This window comes from Choloepus didactylus, chromosome 15 (genome assembly GCF_015220235.1).
Source record: "Choloepus didactylus isolate mChoDid1 chromosome 15, mChoDid1.pri, whole genome shotgun sequence".
In the NCBI taxonomy this organism is placed as follows: Eukaryota; Metazoa; Chordata; class Mammalia; order Pilosa; family Megalonychidae; genus Choloepus; species Choloepus didactylus.
In genome coordinates, this window is record NC_051321.1 from 948,744 (window position 1) to 975,862 (window position 27,119).

Below are 27,119 nucleotides of genomic sequence, written 5' to 3' on the forward strand. Positions count from 1 at the left end.
GCCGCCCAGGGCCCCCCAGGCCCTCCCAGGCCCCTGTCACCATCCCTCCACCTCCCCCCGCCCGGAGCCTCAGCCCCTTCCTCCCACGGGTTCCTCCTCCCAGCGGCCCCCAAGCCCAGCACTGCCCTCCATGGCCCACCCCCCGTGCCCACCCCGGGAGGGGCCGCTGCCTCTTGCTCCGGCCCAGCCTCCTCATCTGGGGACAAGGACATCAATTCCGGGCAGGTCCATGTCCCCCGGGGCGTGGTGGGGAAGGGGCTGAGGAAGAGCCGGGACTCAAGGCCCACTGGGGGGAGCCCCGGGGGGCAGACGGGGGGTCAGTAGGCCCCGTAAGGTGGGAGGGAGGCCCGTGAGGGGCACTCTGTTGGGGGGTACAGCCTCTGGGTGCCTTGGCCCTGGTGCCTGCGGGGAAGCCAGCCTGGGGAGCAGGAGGGCTGGGTCCCCAGGAGCGAAGGGCTCTCCACACCCCGCCTGCCCCAGATCGCCTGTAAAAACGTGGGGAAGCCCTCGGCCCCCGCGGGGCTCAGGGGCACTGGCTGCCCCCCTGGAGGCCGGAGGGCCTCACCCTCTGCTCTCTCAGCTCCCGGCAGAAGGGCCCCCCAGAACCACCGCGGCTGCAGCAACCATGATGTCGAGGGCCGTGGGCTGGAAGGGGGCCTGGGAGACCCCAAGAGCAGTGCTGGGGCCCAGGAGGGCTGAGATGCCAGCCGGGCCCGCCACCCCGGGCACACAGGCTCTGTCCCGCCCCAGGACAGGGTGGGGCCTCTCCCAGGCTGGAGCCGGGGCCGGGGTGGGCACGGAGCTGCCGGGTGGCGGGAAGCCAGGTCTGCAGAGCAAACATCCGCTCCAGCCCAGAAAAGCCAGCCAGGAGGAAGTACAGCAAAAGGCAGGGTTTACTTCTCTTTATTTTGTAATTTTTTGCAGTCCACAGGGATTATTCTAGAATCAGGAGAAAAACCTTGCAGAAGGGGGAGGGGTGTCCACTGGCTCCCTGGGCTTGCAGGGTGCTGTCTCCTCGTCTGCAGGGGAGCTGGGAACCAGCCCCCATGGAGGAGCTGTGTGGCCCCCAAAGCCCGAATCTCCCCCACTGTGAGGTCGGGGCTGCCCCCGACTGGCAGGCCCCCAGCCAGGTCCACGGTCGACATTCAGCCCTGTCTGTCCTCCCTCCTCCTCGGCCCCTGCCCACCCAGAGCAGCCTTGCAGGTCGGGCCAGGGGCTCCCATGGGGGCAGGGGCCTGGGGGCCCTGGGGTGAGTGGCCATCGCTCAGCCCCCGGGGCTGGCCATGTCCTCCATGGGCTGGACCGGGTGGACTGAGGACCCACGGATCCCAGGTGGACACCCGGGGGCCCAGCCCTGCGCCCAGAGCAGACGTGCCCTCGCAGGCGGGGCCTGTGGAAGCGAGCCCCCCAGCAGGAAGTGCCCGAGGACCCGGCTGCCCCTGCAGCCCACCGACGTCCACAGCTCGGCCACCCCTCCCCGCCCTGCACTCCGGGGCCCCCTGCAGCCCCTGCCCTGGCCGGGCCTGGCCGGGACCCCGGCTCCTCGGGCCTTCCCCAAAGGCGCCGGTGCCCCTCTGGGGTGGGCAGTGGGAGTGGTGGGGAGGGCCAGAGCCTCACTCAGTGTGACACCCCCAGCTGCAATGGGGTGATGATGGCAGAGCCCACCTCAGGGGAGGGCGCCTGGGAGGCCAGGGACAGGGGCTGTGACAGCGGCTACTGTCCAAGTTGGGGTCCACTGGTCCCTGAGCCCCCAGAGCCCCGCAGCCACTGTGCCAGAGCCCTCTGCAAGGAGAGTGGGTGCCGGTCCCCCGGAACCTCCCCCTGTCCGGTCCCAGGCGCTGAGGCAGGGGGCGGCCTGAGGGGGGCTGACGGGGGCTGGCGAGCGCCCCAGGCCAGGGTGCATGTGCCTCGAGAAGGAAGGGTGCAGCCTCCAGGACACCACGGACAGGACAGCGAGGAGCCTGGGGCAACCGCAGAGCCGGGAGGAAGGCCCAGACCCCAGCCTATCAGGGGTCCTCCCCCCGCCTTCTGGGCCTCAGCCAGCCGGAGGGGTTCCCCGTCATCCCGGGTCTCCACCAGCCGGGCGGCTGCAGGTGCTGCTCATGAGGCCTGGGCCAGGGAACAAAGTGGGGTGCTGGTGGGGGGCAGCCCTCTGTGAGCTGTGCCAGTGCCCCAGGGTGGGGCAAGCACAAGGCCATGCCCATTTCCTTACCGTCCTCAGAGGTGGGCACTCCTCACCTGCCCCCGTGGGCCCCCGGCAGATGGAGGCACCTGCCATTTCTTTAACGACGCCTCATTGATCACGTGTTGGCAGGACTGACCCCCAGGAACGCCCAGCTGCCCGGCTGGAGGGTCCCTTTCCCCAAGTCACATGGGGAAGGGCAGCGTGCGCGCTCGGGGCTCAGGGGCTGTGCTATCCGAGTTGCGACCCCTGCCCTAAGCCGACACAGCTGCGCCCGCGGCCAAGGGGCCCAGGCTCTCGGCCAGGTGGACACGCCCCACAGGCCTCAGGGTCCCAGGCGGATGCTGCGGGGACCCCAGTGCGGAGAGCGGCCCCTTCGCCACTGTAGCACCAGCCCTCGGCCTGGCCCGTTTCCATCCCGGGACCCACGCGGCAGGAGGCAGGTGCCCCCCCCAGGGCTCTGGCCTGGACACTGAGAGAAAGCCCCCACCACAGGCCGCCCAAGCCCGGGGCACCCACCCTCCCCTCGAGCTGGGACAGCCATCCAGGGGGCGAGGCGCACGGGGTCACAGTGGCCCAAGGATGGTCTGCAGCACCTGGGCAGCCGTGAGCGGGCAGGGGGCTGCCTTGGTGCGCAGGGAGGACAGGGTCAGAGGTCAGGGGTCAAGACGGGGAGGCCTGTGAGCCTGGGGGCAGGGAGAGCAGGGTCGGGGGGAGAGTGGCACCGCTCCCCGTTCTCCGAAGCCCCCCTCTGCTCTCCTGCACGCACACGGGACCCCTTCCCACCCGTGGGCTTTCCCACAGCTCACGGAGCACTCGGTCCCGCGGAGGGTCTCAGGGAGGAGGGTTTCTCTCCTGCTGAGATTTTGTATGAGAAAAGGGCTTGGCTGTTACTAACAAATTTGAAAATTGTCATTCTCCTTCACCCCAGTCAAGAGTCTGGCACCCCAGGACCCCCCAAAACCATGAGGGAGCTGGGGAGACCCAAACTGGAGAAGTCTGTTTATCATGTCCTGAATACGGCAAACGCCCCAACACTGAAACACAAGCAAGGGGCACAGCAGAGAACCCGGAAAGGCAGACGGTGAGTCAGACGTTTCTGAAAGTTCTCCCTGGTTAGTAATTGGAACCCAAATGCCCACCACAGCCTGCATCGTCCATCGGGGTGTCCTCGGAGCCCCCACACACAGCTTGTCGCCGACTCCTGGCCTCCGACCGTGCGGGGACCCGTTGTTTTAAGCTCCTGGTGTGTGGTGCTGTGTTGTGGTGGCCCCAGGGAATGTCCCAGAGGGACACGGGGGACGTGGGGGACACGGGGGACGTGGGGGATGTGGGGGATGTGGGGGACGCGGGGGACACGGGAGACGCAGGGGATGTGGGGGACACGGGGGACGCGGGGGATGTGGGGGACATGCAGGACACAGATGACGCAGATGATGCAGAGGACATGGGGGACACGGGGGACACGGAGGATGCAGGGGACACGGGGGACGCGGGCGACAGGACGCGGAGGACAGGGAGGGGACAGAGGACACAGAGCACACCTCGGGCGCCGCACGCCCAGCAGCTTCATTGGCTTCTTTTTATTCTGTTTTATGCTTGAAGAAAGAAAGAGAAGACAAATTTTCTTTCTCTTTCTTTGTTTCTTTTTGGTCTTTAAGGTGACGACAGGGGGACAGGGGATCACGGCCCCTCCTCGCGGTCCCAGGACTCTCGGCAGCTCTCGGGGGACGGGGCCGCCCTGCAGGCTGGGTGCTGGGCACCCCGGGGACCTGTACTCTGAGACGGATGCGGGTGAGGGTGATGGGCTGGGCCCCCCAGTCTAGAGGGCACAGGGACCCCTCGCCCAACAGCTGGGGAAGGGGGAATACCGAACGTGCAATTTGGTTTCCTGAAACCCGCGGGGCAGCCCACGCCAAGCTGGGGGTCCCAGGCCCCACTCCCCCCAAGGACGCCCCCAGCCCACAGCGAGCAGCGAGCGCGTGGGGGCTCCCGCAGTGTCACGTCCAGAAGAGACTTTCAGCCAAGATGTCGCGCTTCTCGGGTCAGTGCCAGGCACCTGCTCCTCTCCAGGACTCGCCGATGCCGCGGGCTGGGCCTGGGTCCACGAGCAGCCGGCTGGAGGGATGCCTGATCCCCACTGGGCTGGGGTCGTGGCCAGGTGCTCCCAAGGGGGTGACACTCGGGAGAGCAGGGTGCCCTCATTGCCAGGGACCTCGGAGAAAGCAGAGACGGGGTTACTGTGGTGGGTCGGGGAGCCGGGCAGTGCGCCCGCCCGCAGCTGCTGACCCTCACCCCCAGGCCAGGGCTCATTGTGCCCAAGGACCCTCCCTGCAGCCACTGGTCCCCACCAGCTCTGCGAGCCCCTGCTCTCGGTGTCCCCTGCCCCTGGTGTCCACAGCCTGCCCTTGCATGCCCCTGTGCCTCCTTAACACTCCCAGTACCACCCCGTCCCCCGCCGCAGCCCCCCGACTGCTGATCAATGGCCTGTGGGCCCCAGGGCTCGAGTACCCCAGTTGTAGGATTTGCCCTGATGCTCAGATGCTGGTATGGCTGACACCAGGAATGCCCTGCAGCTGTGGGTCCTTCCAGGCTGCTCCTGACTGTGCGTATAGCCTGGGCTCACACTCAGGGGTCCCCAGTGTGGGAGCATTGGGGGCACCTCGTGGTGCACTGACACCCTCACAGAGCCACGACCCTCAGCTCCTGCATGCAGGACAGAGCCCGGAGCCCCCACCCACCTGGTGCCTGATGTCCAGCATGGGGCGTCTCCCAGGGGTGGGTGAGAGGGACCCTGTAGGAGCAGACACTGCCCCAGGCGTCAGCTCTGTGACAACGTGCCCCCTGAGGGCCACCCAGGGCAGACCTGGCCAGGGACAGGGGTCCCGTTGGCCCAGCACCCTCAGGCCACCCTCTCCCCCGCAGAGCACAGCTTCCGGGGAAGGCAGCTGGCCGGGATCCAACAGCGAGGTCTGGGGGGGGATGACCAGGGCCACCCACCCAGCCAGCCACCGGCCGGGGCAGAGGGCAGGGGAGATGGGCAGGGGGCAGCGCCTCCCACACTGGCTGTCGCTGCTGCCACAGGAAGCTCCGAGGGAGGAAGCTGTGGACGAAGGAGGGTGGGAGTGGGCGTCCAGGAAGCGGGGGTCGGCGCCGGGGAGAGGGGGCATTTCCCGGTGACGTCCAGGGCCCGGTGCACGGCAGGCCGGAGCCAGGCCGGGCGCAGCACCAGGAGGGCGCCCCAGGAAGGAAGGCGAGGCCGGGGGCGGGGGCGAGGCCGGCGCAGGCCCGGGTGCTCCTCCCAGCGGGGCGCAGGCTGCCCCCGGGGGACGCTCCTCGCCACCAGGAGCAGCAGAGGGGACACGTGCAGGCCCCCGCCCGGGCTCAGACGGCTGGAAGCTTCCGTGTTTCCACTCCGGGGAGCCCGGGGCCGCCGCATAGGAAACCCCACCACCCGGAGCCCACCGAGTCGGGAGGAGGCACAGGCTGGAGGGGGGGGGAGGGGAGTCGGGGGCTCGGCCGTCCGGGCCATCCCAGCTGAGGTGCCCGGTGCCCAGCAGCTCCGGCCCCGTCCGCAGCTCGTGCAGCAGAGAAAGGGCCTGGTCAACCCAGGGCGGCGTTTTAAGGTGCAGAGTTTGGGGGAGGTTCGTTACCGCGGTGAGAGAGAGCGGCGCGGGTCCCTGGGGGTCCCAGGGCAGGGAGGGGAGAGTCTGGTCCCCCAGGAGGTCAGGGTGAGCGAGCGTGGAGGACCCAGAGGAAGCAGACGGCAAACGAGGCGAACAGCGACCGTGCGGAGATGGAGGAGCTGAGCACAAATAAAACGTACTCGCGAGCGTCTACAGACCGAGCTGCAGCTATCAACACCCACTCTTGATTTAACTGAAAATCACATTTGGGTGTACGTGTGGAGGGGGGCTGGGGGCTAGGATGGCAAAACGCTCATCTTCCATAAAAACAGTCCATAAATAATGTCTAAACTGAAAGATCAAAAGGCAGAAGGCTAAGAGCCTCTGTTTAGAAACACGGAGGTGATTTCACGACACTCTTCACAGCAGCAGTGGACTTGAAGAAATGAACACAAATAATGATGGCAGGGATAATTAAACGAAAAGAAACGGCATCCGGGACACCTCATGTGGACTAAGAACCCAATCTTTTTCCAGCTCCATCTGATAAAACACGGGCCCGGTGCTCGCTGGGAGCCCTAAGTGGACCCCAAACGGCCACCCCCACACCTCCCCGCTGGCCCAGGGGGAGGGGGCGGACCGGGACGGCAGGTCGCCCACCCCGCTCGGGGCCCCGGGAGGCCAGGGGTGGGTGGGCACTTAAGGCCAGTGGAACCTCAGCGGTCAGCCGGCGCTTGGGCAAGGGCCTGGCCCAGGAGTGGGGGCACACGCGAGCCCAGGGGGGGACTTGACACCCTCGTCACTCCCCACGAGGCTGCAGCGGCTGTGGGGACACAGGTGAGGAACCCTGTGGGGGCCCTGAGCCCAGTCACTGCCCAGCGGAGCGTCCTCAGGGCGGCAGAGAACCCGGGCGGGAGGTGTATGGGGACATCCCAGGGAGGCCCAGGATTGGGGCAAAGTCGACGCCGAGGGGCCCAGCCCTGCACTGGGTGGGTGGGGAGGCACAGCCCCACACTCCTGTAAGAGGCGCTCAGGGCTCCAGTGACCAGGAAGGGGCTGCCACAGTGATCGGTGGCAATGGGGGTCACAGCCCGTCCCTAGGGGTCTGCTGGCCAGGCCTGGGCATGTCCCAAGCTCCAGGGACTGGCCACCTCCTGGCTGCAGAGGGAGCCTGGGTCTGGGGCGTGCCGGAGACACCCTGCTCCCGGCCCACAATGCTCCCCTGCAGCCCCAGGCCTGAGGTGGCAGCCCCCCACCTCCAGCCTTGGAAGAAGTGGGTGCTCCAGAGAAGCATCCAGCCCGGCCACAGGCCATGTGAGTGGACGGGAGATGCAAGGCCCGGGATGCGTCAGTGCACTTGTCCGTGGAGTCAGTGGGAGACCTGGCGGGGTGCCCGGACAACGGCCCCCTGTGGCCACCACGCTGCCCACCCTGGCTGTTCTCAGGCACCGCTGTCTGGCAAAGCACTCAGCTGGAGAGGCCGTGCGTCCCTTTGTCAGGGACACAGTTACACAAAGCAAAAGCCTGGCCTTGTTCCCGCACCCCCAGCCGCCTCCTGCCTGGATGGGATATCTGAACCCACCAAGCAGCGACCCCTGGGGATAGGCCCCTCTAGACACTGCACGCTGCCGTCCCTCTGGGGCTCCCCCAGGACAGGGCGGCCACGTGGCCCAGCACCCACACTCCCCCATCACGTCCTGGAAGAGACCGGCAGCCCTGGAGGAGGGGCTGGGGGCACAGGGCGTCCAGCTCCATGCAGGGTGAGGACGGCATGACGGCTGCAGTGACCGTAACCCCGACGGCCAGGGCTGGGAGGGAGGCCGGGGCACACCTCGGGGAGAGCTCAGAGGAGGGGAACCAGCTGGACCCTGCCCGAAGGTCGGGGGGCGGGAAAGCACAGGCACCCCGGCACCCTGGGAACCAACTCCGCCCTGCTTGTCACCCTTGATGCTGTCTGCAACCTCGTCTGCACTGACCTTTGTCCGTGACCCCCCGGTCATCAGTGCCGCGCTGCACAGTGCGGGGTGTTCTGTGGTGATCTGCTGTCGAGACGGCCCCCAGCGCACAGCGCCGCGCTCTCCGGCGTTCCTGAGCCCGGGACGCCCGGGACATCCTCTCGGGGAACACAGGCGTCCCGGAAGCTCTGTCCGGGCCCGGGCCGTGTGCTCAGTGGGAACCAATCGACAAAGTGTACAAACGAGGGGCCTTTGATCAAAACGCACTTAGAGCCCGGTGGTGCACCGGCCGCTCGGTGAAATGGGACCGCGTCCCGCAGGGGCCTCCTTTCCCCAGCAGCGATGCCTGAGGGCGCCGAGGCGGCATCCGCAGCCACTTCAGGACGTCACTGCCGGAGCGGCGAGGGCTGCCTGCGCCAGGCTGTCTTGCCCTCGGCTCCCACCCTGCACGACGAACTCCTAACGCCGACCTGGCCCCAGGGACGTCCCAACAGCGATGCCTCCCTCCTGGGGGTCCCCGAGGGGTGCCCTGGGACAGAAGCAGCCAGGAGGGGCACCTCTGCACTCACCCTCAGCCTCCCCGTGCCGGCCAGCACCCGGGGCAGACCCCACAGGGCCCCCCAGAGCAGTGTCACCCACCCCGGGGGACAGCCAGGCCCAGGAACCTGCACCCCCAGAGCCTTGGCTGCTCGCATCGGGGGAGAGGACAGAGCTCGTCCCGGCGGCTTGCGGACTGGTAGGGAGGTGGGGGGGGGTGGGGACGATCACAGCAGAAAGAATGTTCTGGAGGCAGCGGAGATGCACCCCTCAACGGGGAAGGCCATCCTCGGGAAGGGCATGACATCTCGGCCTCCCCAGGAACCAGAGACGCCCCATAAATGGGGCCTCATCCTAGCGGACAGCAGAAGAGGAAGCCGGGGGGGCGGTGCTGCCCCTGCATGGCCTGCGAGGGGGTCTCGGTGTTGCCCCCTGACCTGGGGTTCTGGGTCCTCAGGGTCAGACAAGGGCAGAGCCGTGTGCGCTGGCGGAGAGCAGACCTGCCTGTGTGCGGCAGGACAGGACAGAAGGACAGGAAGATGGGCGGACGGGGGACAGGAGGACCGGGTGTCACGTCACCACCTGGCAGCCGGTCCTGGGGTGTCCGCTGTGGGACGGCAGCGAGAGGGCAGAGCCGCCCCTGTCCAAACCCCGCGCGGCTGGGGGCCTCCTGCTGACGGAGGGAGGGACACCGGCCTGCTTCCTCGTCGGCGTCTGCGCTGCGGGAACATCCTGCAGGAGGACGCTCACGGCCCGGAAGGCCTCCTGATCAGAGAACAGCAGCGACGTGACCCCCGGCTCCGTCCCGCTGCAGCCGGGCCTCGGGGCAGGGCACTTCTCCGTCCCAGCCGCACGCTGCCTGGGGTTGTTTCCAATCGTGCCAGCAAGCTGGCGGGGGCCTCACCGCCCCCGTTTACAGGGAAGGAGCTGAGGCTCAGGGGTCACGGGCCAAAAAAGGTCACGTAGGGTCCCAGGGGTGCAGCCTCAGGTCCGACCCCGTCCCAGCCCCACAAACGGGCTCAGCACGACAGAATCCATCGTCTCTGGGTTACAGAGGCCCAGGTCCGAGATGGGGTGGGCAGAGCCGTGCCCCCTGGAAGTTCCAAGGGGGCCCCCCCATCTCTTTCCACTCCTAAGGCTCCCGGCCACCCCTGCGTCCCGGCTGTGGCAGCACCGCGTCACCACCGCCTCGTCTCCCACCTTCTCCCTGGGCCCGTGTCAATTCCCCCTTCTCCTGGGATGGCCGTCGGGGTTGGGGCCACCCAGCACAGCCCCTCTTCACTTGCAACCATCCGCACAGACCCCGTTTCCAAATAGGCCATGTTCATAGGTAACGAGGATTGGGGTTTGAACGGATCCCCCTGGGGAGCGCAGTCCAACTACGGCACCCGCCCAGGGCACAGCCCGACCCCAGCCCACAGCCGCCCCGTGGCTCAGGCACCCACAGGGCAGAGTCTGTTAAATTCCATGGGTGAGAGTGTGTGCGGGCACGTGTGTGTCGGTTTGAAGCTGTTACGTACCCCAGAAAAGCCACACTCTTTTAATCCACTCTTGTGGGGGCAGACCCATTGTGGGTGGGACCTTTTCACTATATTATTTCCATGGACATGTGACCCCACCCATTCAAGGTGCATCTTGATTAGTTTACTGGTGTCCTTAAGAGAGCTCAGGGAGAGAAGAGCTCAGAGCCGACACAGACCCAGACGCTTGAGATGCAGACAGAAGGATGTTTGGAGATGCTAAGCTAAGAGATGAAGCCCCAAGTTTGTCCCGGAGAAGCTAAGAGAGACCCACAGACACTTAAGGAGAAGCCACTGGAATCAGAAGCTGAAAGCAACGCAACCCAGGAGCAAAGGACCAGCAGACGCCAACCATGTGCCTTCCCAGCTGACAGAGGTGTTCTGGACGCCATCGGCCTTTCTTCAGTGAAGGTATCCTCTTGTTGATGCCTTAGCTTGGACAGTTTAATGATCTTAGAATTATAAATTTGTAACCAAATAAACCCCCCTTATAAAAGTCACTCCATTTCTGGTATATTGTATTCCAGCAGCTCTAGCAAACTGAACGTGTGCTGGGTGAGTGCAAGCACGTGCTCGTGTGTACATGTGTGTGCGTGTCGGGAGACTTGCACATGGTTACATTTCAGTTCTACAGTTGGACCCCCGGAGACAAGGGAGGATCCACTATGTACCAACTCCCTTGGGGGCTGAGCAGGTGGGATGTGAGGCCTGACACAGTTGAGGGGCCTCCTCCTCTGAGCACCATCTGGGGACCCCCCATGCGGCAACAGCCCGGTCAGTGCACACGCTTTCCAACGTGCAGGGAATCCAGGCAGCATCCTGGGGTAACGACCCCCTGCCTGACCCCACCCCACCCTGCAGACCCGCTGAGGGCCTGGCGGTGACCCCTCAACCACACACCACACAGCAGCACATCTGAGGCTGACAGCTGCTGACACTCGGTTCTGCCAGTGGTGACCCCAGACTTGCAGACACTGAACAACGAAACAAATGGCCCTTCGTGGGAAACGCTCGCCGGCACAACATGCTCCTGGAAACAGCCTTTTCCTTTCTGTCTTTTCATTTTTTGGGGGGGAGGGATTGTAAAATGCAGTCTGACCCCCACCCAACACTTATGCCACCTCCCCACGGGCTGACAAACCACCCAGCTGGAGCCAGTGCCCAGGGCGGGCACCCACACCGGGCAGGGGTCTGGCTTTAGAATCCTGGGGTGGCCATCTCTGTGTACCCATGACCGCTGGGATGTCCCTTCCGACCCCTGAAGGATTTCCAGGGGCTGCACAGAAGGCCTGTCTGGAGGTGGCACCATCTGGAAGGTTCTGCAGAGACCAGAACTAGAGCCAGAACCTCAGCTGCCTTGCTGACAGTTGTCAAATCCCACCCCCTTTTAAATGGACCAGTTTAGGATTTGAAGGGGGCTCTAGTCCAAGGCAGCCACGCTTCACTGCAAAGAAGCAAAAAGCCCCGGGAGACCATTAAAACCGTACAAGTCTCTTTCCTCAACACGACCTTTGGAAACGTGAAATATCCATCTGCGCAGATCGTCCTTGGAACGGGCCATCGTGGGCCTTGGTGCCCGGCTCCGGAGCCCAGCGCCTTCCGCGGCGAGCTCAAGCACGCCGCACAGCAGCACGGAGGCCTGCTCAGCCGCACCCGGCCTGCAGCCTCCCGACGAGGGCCACTTGTCACGCGGCGTCCGCCCTGCCCCGCGGCCTGTGGCACATGGTGCCAGCTGGTCCTGCCTTGGCCAAGCCGTTGCATCCCTCAGCGTGCAGTTTCCACAGCTTGCCGGGCAGGGGTTCAGAGCCCCCGAGGAGTCTCAGCATTCCGGAAACCCGCAGGCGGGAGGGGCCACCCCTTCCCTCTCCTGTCAACCGGGCAAGGACAGTGGCCCTCGGAAAAAGATGAACGCTTCTGCCCCTGCTCACTTCCCCTCCCAGTCCGGCCACTGGGCACCCCCATTCCCTGTTTATTCCAGGGGCTCCTTCTGGGTGGGAGATCCCTGTCCCTGACCACGGCCGGCCTGGGCACCCTGCAGGGGGCCTGGTCTCAGCTGCCCCGGCCCCTCCCACCTGACTCAGACAGAGTAGGGAAGCTGGAGCTGCTGCTGGGGCCACTAAAGACTCACTTTCCTGGGGGACAGGCAGGGGGTCCCAGGGGACGGGGGGGCAGGAAGTGGGACACTCGATGGGAGGCTGGGGGAGGGGGCCCATGGGGGGCCCGGGTGTGGGGTACACAAGGCACCAGTAGGCCCCTGCCGACAGGTGTGCAAGCTGATGGGCACGGGGGCTCCTCACAGGCTCCCCTCCACTTCTGCGTATGTTTGACATTTTCCAAAATAAGGTAAAGCAAACCAAAACAAGAGACACGTTAATGGTTTACCATTGAACTTTGGAAAAAACTCAAGCTCCTTACTGGGATGTAGCAGACCTGAAGACCTAGGCCCTCCTTCCCAGAGGATGGGGCCTTCCCCCCCCATCCCCCTCCCCTCCCTCCGCTCCCTCCAGCACTGGGGCTCCCTCAGCCCGGTGTGTCCCCACTTCCCACCCATGTTTTGGCCCAACCAGCTCCTTCCACCCTTGGCCTCAGCTGGTGACTCCCCCTGACCCACCCCATGCCCCTCCCAATGCTCCCCCACTTGCTTCCTTTGTTTAAGCACAAACCCTGGGGCACCCCAAGTGTGTGTCCTGGGCCTGCGTCTGTCCCTGGGGCTTCATGAGGGCAGGGACCCTTCCTCATCCCTGCCAACAGGCTTAGGCCAGTGCCCCCACGGCCGACAACTGGGCGAATTCCTGAGGCCTAAGACATTTATGTTTACTGGTTTTAGTTCAATTTCCCCAGGAACAGGAACCCAAAGGTTTCAGCTACGAAACCACCAAACGTACGGCAACGAAGAGACAAAGGGAAACACCAAAAGGCCAAAAAACGAGAAAAAACACTGAAACGAGCCAAAGAATCCACCAGTCAGAAACATGGAGCAAAGTTACCCGTGCACGGAAAACATGGCTGTTTCTAGCATTTGGTCAACGTCTCCCACCAACTCCCGGGCGCTGGGGCTGCCGGGAAGGAAGGCCCACGATGGCCCTGCCCTCCCCGAGGGCCCCCGTGTGCCCCCAACCCTCTGACCCCGGCAGGTGTCCTGTCCAGGTGCACGGGGCCCGTGGGCAAGGAAGGGGAGCCTGCGTGGTGGGTGCAGGGACAGACGAGGGCGCCGAGCTGCTGGCGGGCACCCTCCGTGCCCTTCAGGCCCCTCCCCAGAGGGTGGGCAGCACGTGCCCCTGAAGGCGCAGTGGCCGGGGGCGGCCAGCAGCTCTCTCCCACCGTGCTCGAGAAGTACCCCGAATCCCAGGCTCCCCCGAGTTCCCTGGAAGAGCAGCTGAGGACACCCAGGTGCCTCCGGCGCAGGCCCTGCCAGCCCCGTGGTGGGTGCCCGCTCGGGGCCTGGCTCTCCGGGGCCGCAGGGCAGGCAGGCCGCCAGGAGCCAGGACGGCCGGGGACAGGCCCCTGAGGCAGCCTTGGAACGACAGGCCGCGTTTCCTTCTGGAACAAAATAATTACCACCTCCACACAGGGCCCGGATTCACGGAAAGGAGGTGGGGAGTCGGCTGAGAGACCGGCTCAGACACAGAGGTGCATTTTTATTTCACGCTGCAAGAAAGAGAAACGCTGGGTCGGGGCTCACTGCTCAAGGACACTGCCCTAAACGGGGAAAGCCGCAGTCTGGGGCGTGACTGCGCTTCACTCCAGGGGCCCACAGACCCCAACCACTCGAGCAGGCCCCATCGAGTGCGCCAAAGGGGCTCCAGGGCTGGTTTTCCCAATTCGTATCTTTATTTTCCCAGGAGAAGTAAGCTGGCAGTTGTCAGCAGCCTGTGTGCTCCTCCGACTGCCTGCCCGGGTGTGGCCGCGGATCCTTCCAGGACACTGGGCCCATCCACCGCCGCACGGCCAGCAGCCCAGGCCGCCCCCCACATACTCTCCCCCAGTCGCCGTCTCGTCAGCCTCTGTCACCCCCACCCCAGGCCCGGGCTCCCCCGGCCTCTCGAAGGCTCCAGCCAAGACGCGACCCCCAGTCTCCCGAGGGGACCCAACTCTCCACCTGGGCCTCAGTCAGAGGGTCCCCTCACTGCCCGCTCCTGTGGCCCTCCAGTCCGCGCACTGGGCAGGAGACCCTGCCTCCCTCCCTGCCAAGGCCCCCCATTGGCCCCAGCCCCGTGCCCCACTCTCGACCCCTCGCCTCCGGGTCCACCCCCACCTGCCAGCCCGTGCTGGCACTGGCCCGGCACACGCCCTCTGCTCAGCAGCTGGGGGTCTTCCAGCACAGACAGGATCACCTCCCTCCGCTACTCAACCTGCCGGGGATCTGCAGGACGAGGCCCAGCCTGTGCCCCCGCCCAGCAGGCCCCGGCCCCTCCTCTGAGCACCCCCCACCTGCGGGTCCAAGCCCGAGCCCTGCAGTGGACAAGATGCTGGGCGTGCACCCTGAAAGGCGGCAGACCCCGGCGCCCCCGCGGCACCCTCAGACCCCGAGGAAACCTGGCTACAGCTCAGGGGCCACACCTAAGCCCGGCCCTGGACTCCAGGGGCCTGGAGGACAGACCCCCCACGCAGGCCCGAGCCCCAGCCCCAGCCGCCATGCCAGCCTCCGGGCTCTCCCCACCGGGAGCCCCAGTGGCCCCAGGCCCACCTCCTCCCCCAGGAGGTCACCTCTGCCAGCCATCCTGTCCTCTCACTGTGACACCCCCACTCCTGCTTCCAGAACCTTCCTGAGCACCTCACCTCGGCCCCCTCTGGTGCCAGCTCCCTCTTGCTGCCAGGCCCACAGGCCCACAACCCCAGTGGGGTGCTCAGATGCCCTCCCGAGCACAAGCAGCCCCGAGAGGCTGACCCCGAGCCCACAGCCACTGACAGCGTCGCTGACACTCCCAAGCAAACTCGGCCGGGAGACCTCGGTCTCAGGGGGCTCCACAGGGTGCAGGGAACCCCGAGCTTGCCCAGCTGAGCACTCATGGCCTGGCTGCCTGGACCCAGCTCAGGGGCTTTAATATTCATAAATAAAAACTAAAACACTCGGGTAAAGCTTCATGGTGCTTTGGTGCTGAAAGGATCCATCACCCCAAGCTCCCCCGGGATATTGGGGTGCCTCCGCAGCCCTCGCAGTGGGGGGCAGCACGGTGTATCCCGGCCCGCCCAGAAAGCAGCCTGTGTGGGAGGCACCAGTTCCCCGCAGCCCGCAAACCCGTCGGGTGACATTTCTCCTTCTGCTTCCTGGTAAACAAAGCCGGCGCTCGCCCAGCCTCAGGCTCCCTGCCAGCCCCTCGCCGAGGCGTTCCCAAAGCCTGCTGAAGCGGCGGGGGCTTGTGTCCCCCCATGTCTGACCAGTCCCCCAGGACCACGACCTTCCTGGATCTGCAGACGGGTGGGCCAGGCCTGACAGGGGTGGTGGTGCCGCGTCACCCAGGCCGCCCCACACCCGGCCAAGGACAAAGGAAGAGGGTCGAGGTGGGGGGCCCGGGAGAGCACCCGGGCCCAGCAGGGGCGGCCGCAGCCTGGTGGGGCCATGGCCAGAGACGCTGTGGGACCCAAGGGGGCAGTGCCCTTCGTCTCCACACCCCTGCCCCGCTCCCCATCAGGTGAGCTGCGGGCGCCCCAAGGCCCTCACTCCCGACAGTCGCCGTGCACAGCCGGCCTGTGCACATGTGTACCCACACCCAGACACCCTCGAACACACCTACACCCCCCGCCCCAGCACCAAGGGCCCCAGAACCGAGGGCAGGCAGCACCTGGGCAGTGGGGAGTGGACGGCGGAGCCAGGCTTGGGAAGGGCCCCTCGGGGTGCCCTGACGTGGGAGGAGGTGGGGCAGAGCCGCCCAGAGGTGCTTGCCCACGACCCCTGGGCTCTGGGGACAGCGGGTCCCAACAGCGGCCCCTCATTGTTGCCCCTCTCCCCGCGGCCCCCAGTGTGCAGGGCACTCCCGTGACACCCCACACCCTGCTAAGGCCTCAGGTGAGGAGGAACTGGAGTTTTGTCACCTGAGAAACCTCGAGGCCACACAGGTGGGTGAACAAGGGGCCCAGGAGGAAGGTCGCCTGACAGTCACCAAGGAAAAAGCAGAGGCCCAGCTGGGCGGGTGGATGCAGCTCTCGTCCTGGGGTACGGTCACCACCCCCTTCCCGAATCTCTGCTCTGCGGGGTGGGCACCAGACCACAGAGCCGGGAGGACTGGCAGGGGATGCAGGGCCTCCAAGTGCCCCAGGCTGCCCCCCAGGAGAGGACCCCAACCCGCTTCCCAGCCCGTCCCCTCCAAAGCAAGTGGCCTCGTGGACACGGCCCGTGGCCAGGGCCCCAAGCTGGGGGGCGGCTGTCGGTGAGAAGGGCCCTGAGCTGGGGGGCTGTCGGTGAGAAGGGCCCCTCGCACGTTTCCATGGATACGCCACGTGGTGCCACCTGCCCCGACACCTGGGGGATCAGTTTAAAGCGTCCGGCTAGAGGCTCAATGAAGCTCCCCCTGGGTGAGGGGCAGAGCCTGAGACGCCGCCCCAGGGACAGGTTCCAGAGCATCTCCAGAGCCCGGGCACCTGCCAGTGCAGGTGGCTGCAGGTACCATGATGCCAGCAGATGACAGCGGAGACTGCGCTGGCTCCAGGGACCCCAGGCCACCCATGGGACCTGCGGGACCCTCGCCAGAGGGTCAGAAGCTCACAGTGTCCTTCCCCCTCCATGCCAAGGTCAAGCCCCCCAGAGGGCACGTGTGGGGGCAGAAGATGCCTCAGCTCCCACCTTTGGGAGAGAGGGGCAGGCTCCTTCCGAAATGGCACCAGAAGGCGGAGCCGCCACCCTGTGCTCTCCCCGCCCTCCGCCTTTCCCCAGCCCTTCCTCCCAAAGGCTAAGAGAGCAGTTAAATCTCTTACACTTGCTTTGAAAAATGGCCACAAAGCACAAACTAGCTTTGTTCTCTGAACAAGCTGAGGAGGCTGACTGACCCACTATAAAAACAGCTCTTTTCACATCACAAATCTCTGGTGACGTCAGGGAGACAGAAGATTTTCCTGACGGCCACCTCGGAGCAGCGAGCTGGGTGGCTGGAGCCCCACGAGGGAGCTGAGGGGTATCCTGGCTTCCCTGGCTACCTCCTGGCCCCTGGGCTGCAGGGTCCGGAGCGAGGGACAGCCACAGCGCAGATGCGAGCTCGGGGACGGCTCGGAGGACGCACCCAACCGGCCCATACTCACCTTGTCGGGGAACCAAAGTTATGTTTCAAACTGCGTTAACAGCTCCCTTATTTCTGGGGCTACGTGTCGCGCGGCATGTGCGGCCTCAGTTATAGCTTTCCGATACATCCCCTTCTTCTTACGGTTAAATCTCAGTTTGAAAAATTCAGAGAAGGGGGACAGTTGTGAAACGGACAGGGATGATGTAGTTGGAGAACCGAACCATGAGACTTTTGCTTCTTGCCAGGAAGGTGCCCCGTCCTCCTCCTGGCCAAGAGTAACATCCAGCACACGCGCGGGCCACCAAGGAAAGCCATGAACCTTACCCCACACGATATCCCCCACGGCCACAGCCCTTCCATCCGCGGGGAGGCGCGGGGGCACTCTCTGTGCGTGCAGCCTGACCGTGAGGGGCGGGACAGGTGGGCACGTGCCTCCGGACGTGGATGCGGCAGCCATGGGTGCCTCATCGCCAGGAGGGAGGTCGTGCGTGTCTGGCGAGGCCACCTCCGAGCACGACAACTTGGGCTCCTCCAGGCTGTCGCTGCTGCACCCCGACTCGCTGGTGGAGTCCGCTGTCCTCTTCGGGTAGCTGATGAGGAAAGCCAGGCCGTCCTGGCCATGCCCCGCCTGGGGGAGCCCCCCGAGCTCGTCGTCCTCGCCAGAGCTGCCCGAGGACAGTTCAGCCACCCTGTGCCGGGCTGCGCCACCCGCACCGTTCAGCTCTGGCAGCAGCTCGGCCCTGTAGACCGGCTGGCACTCGCTGGCCCCTGAACGGCGCGGCTTCAAGCGGATCTTGGGGGGCGGCAGGGAGGGCCCAGGGCGCAGCGGCCGTGCTAGCTTCAGCTTGGGGATGGCATCCCGGTCCCCACTGGGCGGCGTGGGCGGTGGGCAGAAGGGCTCCAGGGAGCCGAGCACCCGCGGGGGGATCTCCACCACCTCGCCCTCCCCCTGCGGGGTGCTGTAGGAGATCTTGATGGCTGGGGACCGGGGCACCGGGGCCCCCCGCGGCTGCGCCTCCTCCCGCCGCGGCCGCTTGCTCCTCCGCATGGCGGGGGCATTGCCCTCGGGGCCCTCACGCCTCCCGGGCTCGCGGTCGGGCCTCCGGGGGGCCTGGGGGGCGGCGTCCTCGGGGCTCGGGGTGCGCTTGCAGCGGGCGCACAGCACCTGGCGGGGCCGCAGGAGGATGGGGCTCAGCGCCAGGCGCCCCGGGTCGCGGCTGCGGGGCAGGCGCCGGCGCGTCCGCTTGACAGCCCTGGGCGGGGGCTGCGGCACCCACTGGTTGTAGGTGCTCCTCAGCCAGAGCGGGTGTGGGAAGGGGGCCCCCTGGAAGTACGGCGGGTGCGGGGGCAGGCTTCCGGCTGGCAGCGGCGACAGGAGTGGCAGGGGTGGCTCCGGGCCGGGGAACTGGTCGCCGTCGAGGGGAGGCGGGGAGCCCGTCTGCGGCTGCGTGGTGTCTGCATCCTCCTCCTCGGCAGCCGGGCCAGGGCGACCATTGGCAGGGGGTCCCTCCGCCTTGGGTGGCCGAGCTGGCGGGGACAGGCCGAAGAAGCCAGACCTGGCAACGTGGAGACAGAAAGGGACAGTCAGGCATGGAGCCACCAGCCTCGGCACCCGCCTGGGGAAGGGGCTGGGAGGGTGCAGCATTTCAGGACTTTTGAACAGAGGCAAATACCCCCTCCTCCCTGTAAACAGGTAAAATATAACACCGGGCATCCCAGGTGAGCTCGCCAGCGTCACCAGGTGTGGGGCAGGCACTGTGCCCACGTCACTCGGCTGACAGAGGCCCCGAGTGTCCCGGGGGTGCAGCTGGAAGCTTCTAGGACCTCACATGCAGGCACGAGGCCCCAGGGGGCCTAGGTGCTGGGGGCTCAGAGGAGATTCCAGACTGGGGTGTCAGGCAGGCCGCCTACCCCCCGATGTGCGCCCACGGGAAGGTTCTCAGTTCCAGGGCCCCGGACACCACAGGACAGGCCTGGGAGGGGCACTGCTGGACCCCTAGGCCCAGAACCCCCGGGCTGGCCCAGTGCGGGCAGGGGGTGGCTCAGGGAAGGCCACAGGCTTCTGGAAGTGCAGAAGCCAAGACCCCGAGGGGCTCCACCAGCCGCAGCCCTGCTGCCCCGGGCGCCCACGGGGAGTGGAGCCAGGCCCTTCACCCAGCAGGGGCTGCACCCACGAGGCTGCTGGCCCTGCGAGCACCACCAGAAGCAGTGTCCACCCCTCAGGAGCACCCACGGCCACCACCCCTCTGCTCCCCCAGCCCCCTCTGAGTCACCCCCAGCCCTCCCCAGATACCCCAACTCCTCAACCCCCTTTCTGGGGCTTGCCCAGCTCCCCAAGTTTCTGCAGGCCCCCCTGAGTTTCCCCAGGTTCCCCAACTCCCCAGCCCCTTGGGTTTCCCCAGCACCCCAGACCCCCCAGGCCCCCAGGCCCCCTCCTGGGACTCCCTGGGGCTCCCCCAGCCCAGAGAGGCCCGGCCCAGCTCAGCCCCCCTCTCCAGAGGCGCTGGGCGAAGCCCCCGACCCGGCGGCCACCACTGTAGGACCCGGGGCTGGGGGGTGGGGTCCCCCGCAGCAAGGCGGGCGCCCAAGGTCTTGTGTCACACACGGGCTCCTGGCGAGCAACCCCGAGCGGCGGGTTGCCCTCCAAGGCCCGGCGGCCACCTCCTTGCTACGGGGCAGCCCGCAGCGCGAGCGGAGAAGGCCCGCATCTCCTGACGCGTGACAAGCCAAATGTTCCATGCATTTCGTCAACAGCAAATGTGCAATTATCAACAGCTGTCGATTAATTTTTAGGACCATCTTAGCTAAAAACGGTTATTTTTGAAGCACAAACAGACTTTTTGCTAAGTTAGGAGAAACAAGATTTAGAGCTTTGCACCTTCCTTTTCTGATCGCATCAGAGTAGAAAAGAAAAACGAGCTCTCCTGCCCCTTCCGTTCCCAAGTGGTGTCTCCGTTTACCCTTCCCCAGGCGAGGCCAGGGCGGCGAGGGGCCTCCCGCGTGGCGACACTGTCTCAAATGTGTCGCCCTGAGCACCACGGCCCCAGGAGTCCCCAGCTTGGCTCTGAAGGTCCCAGCGGGCAGGGGGCGGGGTCAGCCCGGCGCCCCTTCCGGGTTTACCGCCACCAGGAGGACACAGGTGAGCCGGGAAGGCGGGTGCGGGGCTGGGACCCAACCCTGTGGGCACCCATCCGACGCCCCCAGCAGAAGCCCCGAGATTGCACCAGACTGTCAATTTTCTTCTTTTCCCAATCAAACGGAGCGCCCTCTTTCTGCAGGGGTCTCCCTGAATCCACAGCCATCATGGGTGGGCTGCTGGTGGGCACTGGTGGGCTGCAGTCTTCTTTCCAATGCCCAGAAAGCTCAGCATAGCCCAGGGCCTCTGCCACCTGCCCTCCCCAGACACGCGCGCTCTGCCCTGACCTTGGACGCAGGGGGTGCAGCTCCTCCAGGAGGGCACTGTCACCCCCTAACTGGGGGGAGAGAGGGGGTGGGAGAGTGCCTGGGACCGCCTGGGGGGCCCGGCAGCCACGCAGACCTGACCCACTTGGGGCTGCACGAACGCAGGGGCTCCTGTCCCGGGGACCCCTGCCCCGGGCGAGCACAGAGGCAGGCCGCCCCCAGCACCGACCCCGCGCTCCAGGCGTCCTCGCTTCTGCAGAAAGCCCGAGTGTGTGCCCGAGCCCAGACCTGTGTCTGCAGGGGCCGCCAGGCAGCCCGGGGCCTGAGCCAGGGGCACTGCCCACCTCCTGCTGGACGCTGCCCTGGCTGCTGACCACCCCACCCCCAGCTCTGGCACATGCAGCCTTGCAGGAGCCCAGGGTGCCAGGCCCCAAGGAGTGAAGCGAGGCCCTCCACCGCAGGCTCCCGGACCCTCGGAGAGCAGCCCCCAGCACCGCGGGGCTTGGGCAACCTCCCCTGCAGCCTCCTCGGACCCTGCTCAGCTGCCCGGGGCAGAGGGGCCCTGAGCCTCCTGGGAGCCATGGCACCCCCAGTCCGGGCAGGTTTCGGCCTGTTTGCCCACACACGGCCCTTGGCCAGAGGCCCGGCCCCGGCCTGCGCCAGAGCTGGCGTCACCGGGTCCCTGGGTGGGCCGGGCCTGCACCCCCGCCCACAGGCCTGGCAGATGGAACTCGGAAGCAGCCTGGCTCGAGCCACAGCACCCGCCCGCCAGCCAGCGCCAGCCCCAGGCCCAGGAAGCGGGCGAGCCCCCGCCCCACTCTGTGTGCCCCTCGGCCCATGGGGCTTCTGCACGCTGCGCCCTGGCTGGCCGGGTGCCTAATTCCTGCCCCCTGCCCCAAGCCGCGGCCCTGTCAGGGCTCACCCGTGACGCGTGGTGGGTCAGCAGTGCCGGGAAAGCTCCCTCCCAGGCCTGGGGAGAACTCCCAGTGCAGACCCAGCCTCAGAGTGGGTGCCGGGCTGGGGCTCCCTCAGGACCTCACTCCCAGGGCCCTTTAAGGAGCCTGTGGGATGTGTAGATGTCCCAGCAGCTGCAGCCACGTTTCCACATAGCAGATGAGACAGGGAGGCTGAGGGATGTCAAGGGTCCTGGCCGGAGCCAGGAGCTTCTTGGGGGTCCTGCAGGATTCACACTCAGGTCTCCGAGTCCCAGCTCTGCGATCCCCAGAGGCACCGAGACCCTGTCGGCCCAGCGGCCCTCCCTGGGAAGGACCTTGGCAACCTGTCCCAAGTGGGACAACCTCCACGGGCTCCCAACAAGGGCAGGGGTCCACTGGGACCTCAGGCACAAGGACACGGGTCTTTTGGAAGCCACCAGGCAGTCCTTGGTCCATCCACAAGGCCAACCCCCTCAGGGAGGCTCTCCCCTCCCTGCCATGCCAGGCTGCGTGCCCACCCCCCGGGGCCGAAGGCAGTGCTCCCCAGGCGACACCTCGGCTCAGGCAGCTCCCGGGCAGAAGTGGGGCTGGGCAGGGAGGGGCTGGGCAGGGCCCCGGGGCCAGGGAGACCGGTCTGGCTGGCCCAGGGGTTGTGCCCACCACCCCTCTCCCTGCCTGGCTGTGCTGGGCCGTCCAGAGCTGAGCACAGCCTTGGGGTGGAAAGAAGGCAGGTGGGCAGCACCACAGGGACCAGGGGTGACTCCCCAGGGGGGCCGGGAAGCAAACTCCACACTGCATCCTTGTGGGGGACAGAGCAATACCCGGGTTTGGAGAGAAGACCAGGGAAACTGAGGCAGAGCTGACCATGAGGCTCTAAGGAGAAGCCAGACCAGAAACCCCCAAAGAGCACCACCCCTGAGGGGACAGCGTTGGGAGCCCCCGGGACACGGAGGCCCACCCTCAGCCCAGGGGGAAGCAGGCACGGCCTCGGTGCTCCGGGAGGTGCCAGGGGCTGGGCCTGAACCCACACCATGTACCCGGCCCCCGGAGCGGCTGAGGCCTGCCTGAGGTCAGCCCTGGAGGGGGACCCCGGCCCTACGGCCCACCAGCCTCTCGCTGGTGGTTCCTCCACCTGCTGCCCCGGCCCACGGGCCCAGCCCCGAGAGGCTGTGGGCGCCAACGGTGGCCTCCTGCCCGCCCTCCTGTGTCCTCAGCTGCTTGACCTCCCCCATAGGCGTCCTGTGACGGGGACCCAGCCTGCTACTCCCCGTCGCCCCCAGCAGAAGCCTGCAGCCCGTCTGGGGCCCGGGCCTGGAGAAGGTGGCACCCTGCGCTTGCCCAGCCTGGCAGCCCCAGCACGGGCCTGTCCAAACACCCCAGGGCTGGTTTAGAAAATAAACAGCCGTCTGTCCCACCATCCCACAGACAGGCAGCTGCAGCGCTGGGCCCTGAGGGAGGGGCAGGAAGGGCAGGAGGGGCCCCCCGTGCTGGAAAGACAGGGCCGGCTTGCCAGGCCGCTTCATGGTATGGAGGCCGGGATCACCCCAGCAGACAGGGGCCTGGGGCGCCAGCGGCCCCTCCCCATGGTGCTGACCCCAGATCTCCAGGGACAGTGGGGAGCCAGGAGCACTGGCTCAGAGATCACATCAGCACTGCCCTGGTAGCACACAGCTCGAGCAGGTCCCACCCCTCCACACCCTGTTGACTCGCTCAGGTGCCACCTCCGAGGAGACCAGGTCCCCTCCCGTGGCGACTGCTGCCCCGGGCAGGCCACACTGACTGTGAGACAACCATCCCAGGAGCAGCCACTGCCGGCGGGGCGTCCACCTGGACGGGGCCCGGGGCAGGGAGCTCGCTCAGGGACGAGTGGGGGTGGGGACTCCTGGCCTGGCAAGGATCCAGTGCTGCCCCAAACCCCCTGGGGTGGGTGCAGGTCACAGAAGCCCAGCCCCCGGCCTCCTGAGCTGCTGTCCTGCAGAGGGCCCTGGAACCTGCATTCTGGTGGTGACCTGGGCAACAAACGGGGATGAGGGAGAAGCCCCAGCCGAGGGGTCCTGGCCAGGCCCGGTGGGGAGCCGCCTCCCATCTTCCCGCTGGTGGTAGACCAGCCGTGCCCTGCTCGGGGCCTCGCTGTCCTGGGGCCCCCTCAGCCCGGCCCCCCCTGAGTCCTCAACCAGAGGCGCTCCCCAGACACCAGGAGACCAGGCCTTGCCTGCACCAGCCCCAGAGAGCCGGACCCATCAGGTCCCGGGAAGGCCTGGGTCGTGGTGCCGTGCTGCCTTGGAAGGAGTCTCCGTTCTCAGCAGCATGCCCACTTCCTGGCACACAGTAGGCACTCAATAAACACACGTCTACATGAGCCAGACTCAGACGCTGAGGAGCAGATCACACGGCAGCTCAGCAGCGCCAGGTGCAGCTTGAGGGTGCTAAGGTGCAGCCCACCCACCGTGAGGCCCCAGCACCTGCCCCCCTCCCCCCGACAGAGCCCTCCTCCCGGTGCACGGGGGTGACGCCTGTCTCCCAGTGGGCCCACCCTGGCCTGCGATTACTTTCATGGACGAATGTCCCAACCCGGGATTTTGGCCCTGCCTTGGCCCCCTGAACTGGAGCTGCCAGGAGAGATGCCTGGGGGTCCTCTGAGCAGCCCCCCGGGGGGCTGTCCCAGTCCACAAGGGGGGCCACGCACGTGCCGGGTCGGGTGCTGGGCACCTCGGCCCACCTAGGAGGCGGTCTGGATGGTGACAGCTGCTAGCCTGTGTCCCGGCAGGCATGGCCTTCTGCCCCGGGCTGAGCCAGCAGAGCCCACCACCCCGGGGCTCCCCCGAGGCTCCCAGCTCTTCCCTGCCAACTGACACCCAGCCTGGGGACTGGGCCTCCGCTGCCCCGGCCCCGAGAGACAGCCCCTCGGCCTCTGGGCTCTGTTTGGCCAAAGGAAACACCGACGTGCTGGGGAGGCAGCCCCTGGGGACCAGCCGGCCCTGGGCCCTGCAGTACTGGGCCGCAAACGCACACTGCGGCTCCTAACACTGTGAGGCCGGAGACGGCGAATCCGGGTGAAGACAGCGAAGGGTGGGGAGCAGGAGAAGGTACAGCCCGAGCCCTGGGGGGCAGGCAAGGAGCCGGGGTGTCTGCAGTGTCTCTGCGGGTCAGTTAGAGGGAGCGGGGCCCTGCCCACTGCCCGGCCCGGCTCTGGCTCCAGCTCCGGTTGGGCTCCGGTTCTGCTGAGCAGGGCCATGGAAGGGCTGACGCCCACGCTCCCTACAGCTGCCAGTTCCCAGGCCGGGAGCCGGGGTCCCAGCTAGGCCCGGGTCTGCTTCCTCCTGGAGGGGCACAGGAACCCCCCAGTCAGGTTAGGAACCCTCCTCAAGGAGGGGGGGCCCGGGTGCGGGCGGAGAGGGAGGAGGGGGGAGGAGGGGGGAGGAGGGCCTGCTCCTCTTACCACTGCCGCCTCCCCTGCCGGGGAGCCCAGAAAGCACCCCCTTCCCAGGGAGGCAAGGCTGGTGGGGAGGTGGGGGGCTGGCAGGGTGGGTGCTCAGTCCCAGGAACAGGCCCGGCCTAGGCAGCCCTGCCGAGGCAGGAAGTGGCAGCCTCAGCGGGGGACGGCACCTCCCCAGCTCCCAGCGCTCGGGGCCCCCAGGTCACTGCTGCAGCCTAGAGGGTCACTCAGTCCCACCGAGCGCTTCCCGCGGGAGACAACCTAGGGCAGGGGACAGTCCCGTGGGAGGCCATCAGCTAGGTTACATGACTGCTGCACAAACGGCTCCTGGCACGTCTAAGGAAGACATAATGTCAACAGGGTGGTTGTCCCGGGAGCGGACTCCTCCCCTCAGACCAGGAGCAGAATCTGGGCTTTGCTGAGGGGAAAAGTTGGGCCCTCGGCCTGGCGGCCATTTACTGCCTCCAGCTCAGGGAAGGCTCAGGGAAGGCTCAGGGAGGGCCGGACACGCTGGGTCTGATTAATGCCTAATCATTTATCTGGCGGCGACAGCTCATTGCCATGTGACTGTATCCAGGAGACTCACCTCGCAGCCCGCAGTCACTGCAGCGCGGGGCACAGGTGCGATCCCGGCCTCCCCTGTGGCGGGCGCCAGGACCCCCGCACCGCTCCAAGGAGCCCCACAACTCGTGCCGCCTCGCCCCCCCACTCCCCCGTCCCCGCGCCGCTGCCCCGAGGCGGCTTCTGAACCCCGCCCTGGGTCGACTGCTTGCCCTGAATCCAAACCTCAGTGGGGGGCCGGAGCGTGGCTCAGCCGCGCGCCCCCTGCCCCCCGCGAGTACCTGATGGGACAGGCCCGCGGCGCCCCGCGCCCCCTCGCCAAGCGGGCCGAGTTCAGCAGGGCCTCGGAACAAAGAAAAGTGCGCTAATTGCGGCGGACCTGCGGGAGTTGGCGGGGCCGGCGACGCGCGAGGACACCGGGGACCCGCGGCTCCGCCCCCCGCCCTGGTGCGGACCCGGCGCCCCGGCCCCCCTCGGCCCGGCCCGGAGCAGGCGGGCGCCCCCGGGCCCCCGTTCCCCCTCCGCGCAAAGTCGCGCCGACTTGGCGACCCGCTGCGTTCCCCTCCCGGGCGGCGCGCCCCAAGCCCGGGCGCCGCGGAGGGCGCGGCGGGGTCCCCGGGCGCCGCCAACTTCCCGGACCCGCGCGGGCGGCGGCGGCTCACTTTTGCGTGCAGTCCAGCAGGATCCCGGAGAAGCTGCGCTCGCCGCAGCGCAGGGACACCAGCAGCGCGCCGTTGACCACCCGCTCCACCAGCACCGGCAGCCGGCAGCCGGCCCGCGGCTCCATGCTCCCCGCGCGTCCCGGCCGCCCGCCCCGCCGCCGGGTCAGCCCCGCGCGTGACGCGCCGGCCGCCGGGCTGACGTCACAAAGCTCCGCTCCCGGGGCCGTTCTGCCGCGGGGCCGGGGCGCGGGGTCACCCCCGGGGCCCTTCTGCCGCGGCGCGCGGGGTGGGGGGCGCCGCCATCTCCCGGAGCCGCGGGACGCTCGGGGGGCCCCGGGACCTCTCCCGCCCCGCCCCGGGAGCGGCTCCGGCTCTGCGGGAGGAAGTGCCCGGGCGCCCGCAGGAAGCCGGCCGGGCAGGGCCGAGGGGGCGCGGGGCGTGGAGGGCGCTCCCGAGAGCGCCCTGCCGCGCGTGGTCTGCGGGCACGGGGCCACCCCTGCGGGCTCGGTGACCAGGGGCCGCGCGTCCGGCTCGGGGCCGTCCTGGGCACCTGGGGGTCCGGCTCCAGGGTCGGGGAGAGTGACCCGGTCTGGGGGTCTCCGGCGCGTCGTCCCGGGTAGCCCGGGAAACCAGAGGCGCGGGATGCAACGGAAAGAGCTGGCTCCCCGAGAGCGGGGCTCCCCGGGCACGCAGCCCGGCCCCTGGGGAATGTTGAGGGGGGCACCGCCCGCCCTGGCAGATCCCCGCCGGGCTTGGCTCCCCCGTGACCTCGGCCTGGTCAAAGCCCCCGCGCACCCCACATCGGCTCGGGGCCCCGGATCCGGCCGCTCCACGGGGTCTCGCCAGCAACGGGGACCTTGACTCCAAGCCAGACGACCCCTGGAAAGCCGGGTGGTGCTGGGTTGGGGGCCCCGCCTGCCCGCCTCTCCCAAGCTGCACCCTCTGGTGCCTCCGGGATTGACAGGGCCGCCACAGCGTCGCTTGACCTCTCTGGCTGGGAGTCAGGGAACGCCAGGGGTCTTGGGGCACCTACTGCCCCCAGTTCCACAGGGGTGGGGACCCAGTCAGAGCCAGAAAGAGGTGCAGCCC

The 27,119-nt window shown here is 67.3% G+C and overlaps 2 protein-coding genes across 3 annotated transcripts; both read right to left on the reverse strand.

The window, feature by feature from the left end:
* Positions 1-3,750: 3,750 nt before the first annotated feature.
* LOC119510286 lies at positions 3,751-9,922 on the reverse strand. Its single transcript, XM_037804529.1, has 2 exons — positions 5,836-9,922; positions 3,751-5,285 (listed from the first exon to the last, which is right to left on the reverse strand). The coding sequence occupies exon 1, from the start codon at positions 7,806-7,808 to the stop codon at positions 6,906-6,908; it is 903 nt and encodes a 300-aa protein (XP_037660457.1). The 5' UTR covers positions 7,809-9,922; the 3' UTR covers positions 3,751-5,285; positions 5,836-6,905.
* Positions 3,751-26,422, reverse strand: PWWP2B (PWWP domain containing 2B). Of its 2 annotated transcripts, none has more exons than XM_037804528.1 (3): positions 26,031-26,422; positions 17,359-18,590; positions 3,751-4,397 (listed from the first exon to the last, which is right to left on the reverse strand). In XM_037804528.1, exons 1-3 carry the CDS (start codon positions 26,153-26,155, stop codon positions 4,384-4,386), a joined length of 1,371 nt encoding a protein of 456 aa, XP_037660456.1. In that variant the 5' UTR covers positions 26,156-26,422; the 3' UTR covers positions 3,751-4,383. The 2 variants fall into 2 exon arrangements, with proteins under 2 accessions (XP_037660456.1, XP_037660455.1); XM_037804527.1 differs by having other exon boundaries at positions 17,054-18,590; positions 26,031-26,418.
* Between the last annotated feature and the right edge of the window lie 697 nt (positions 26,423-27,119).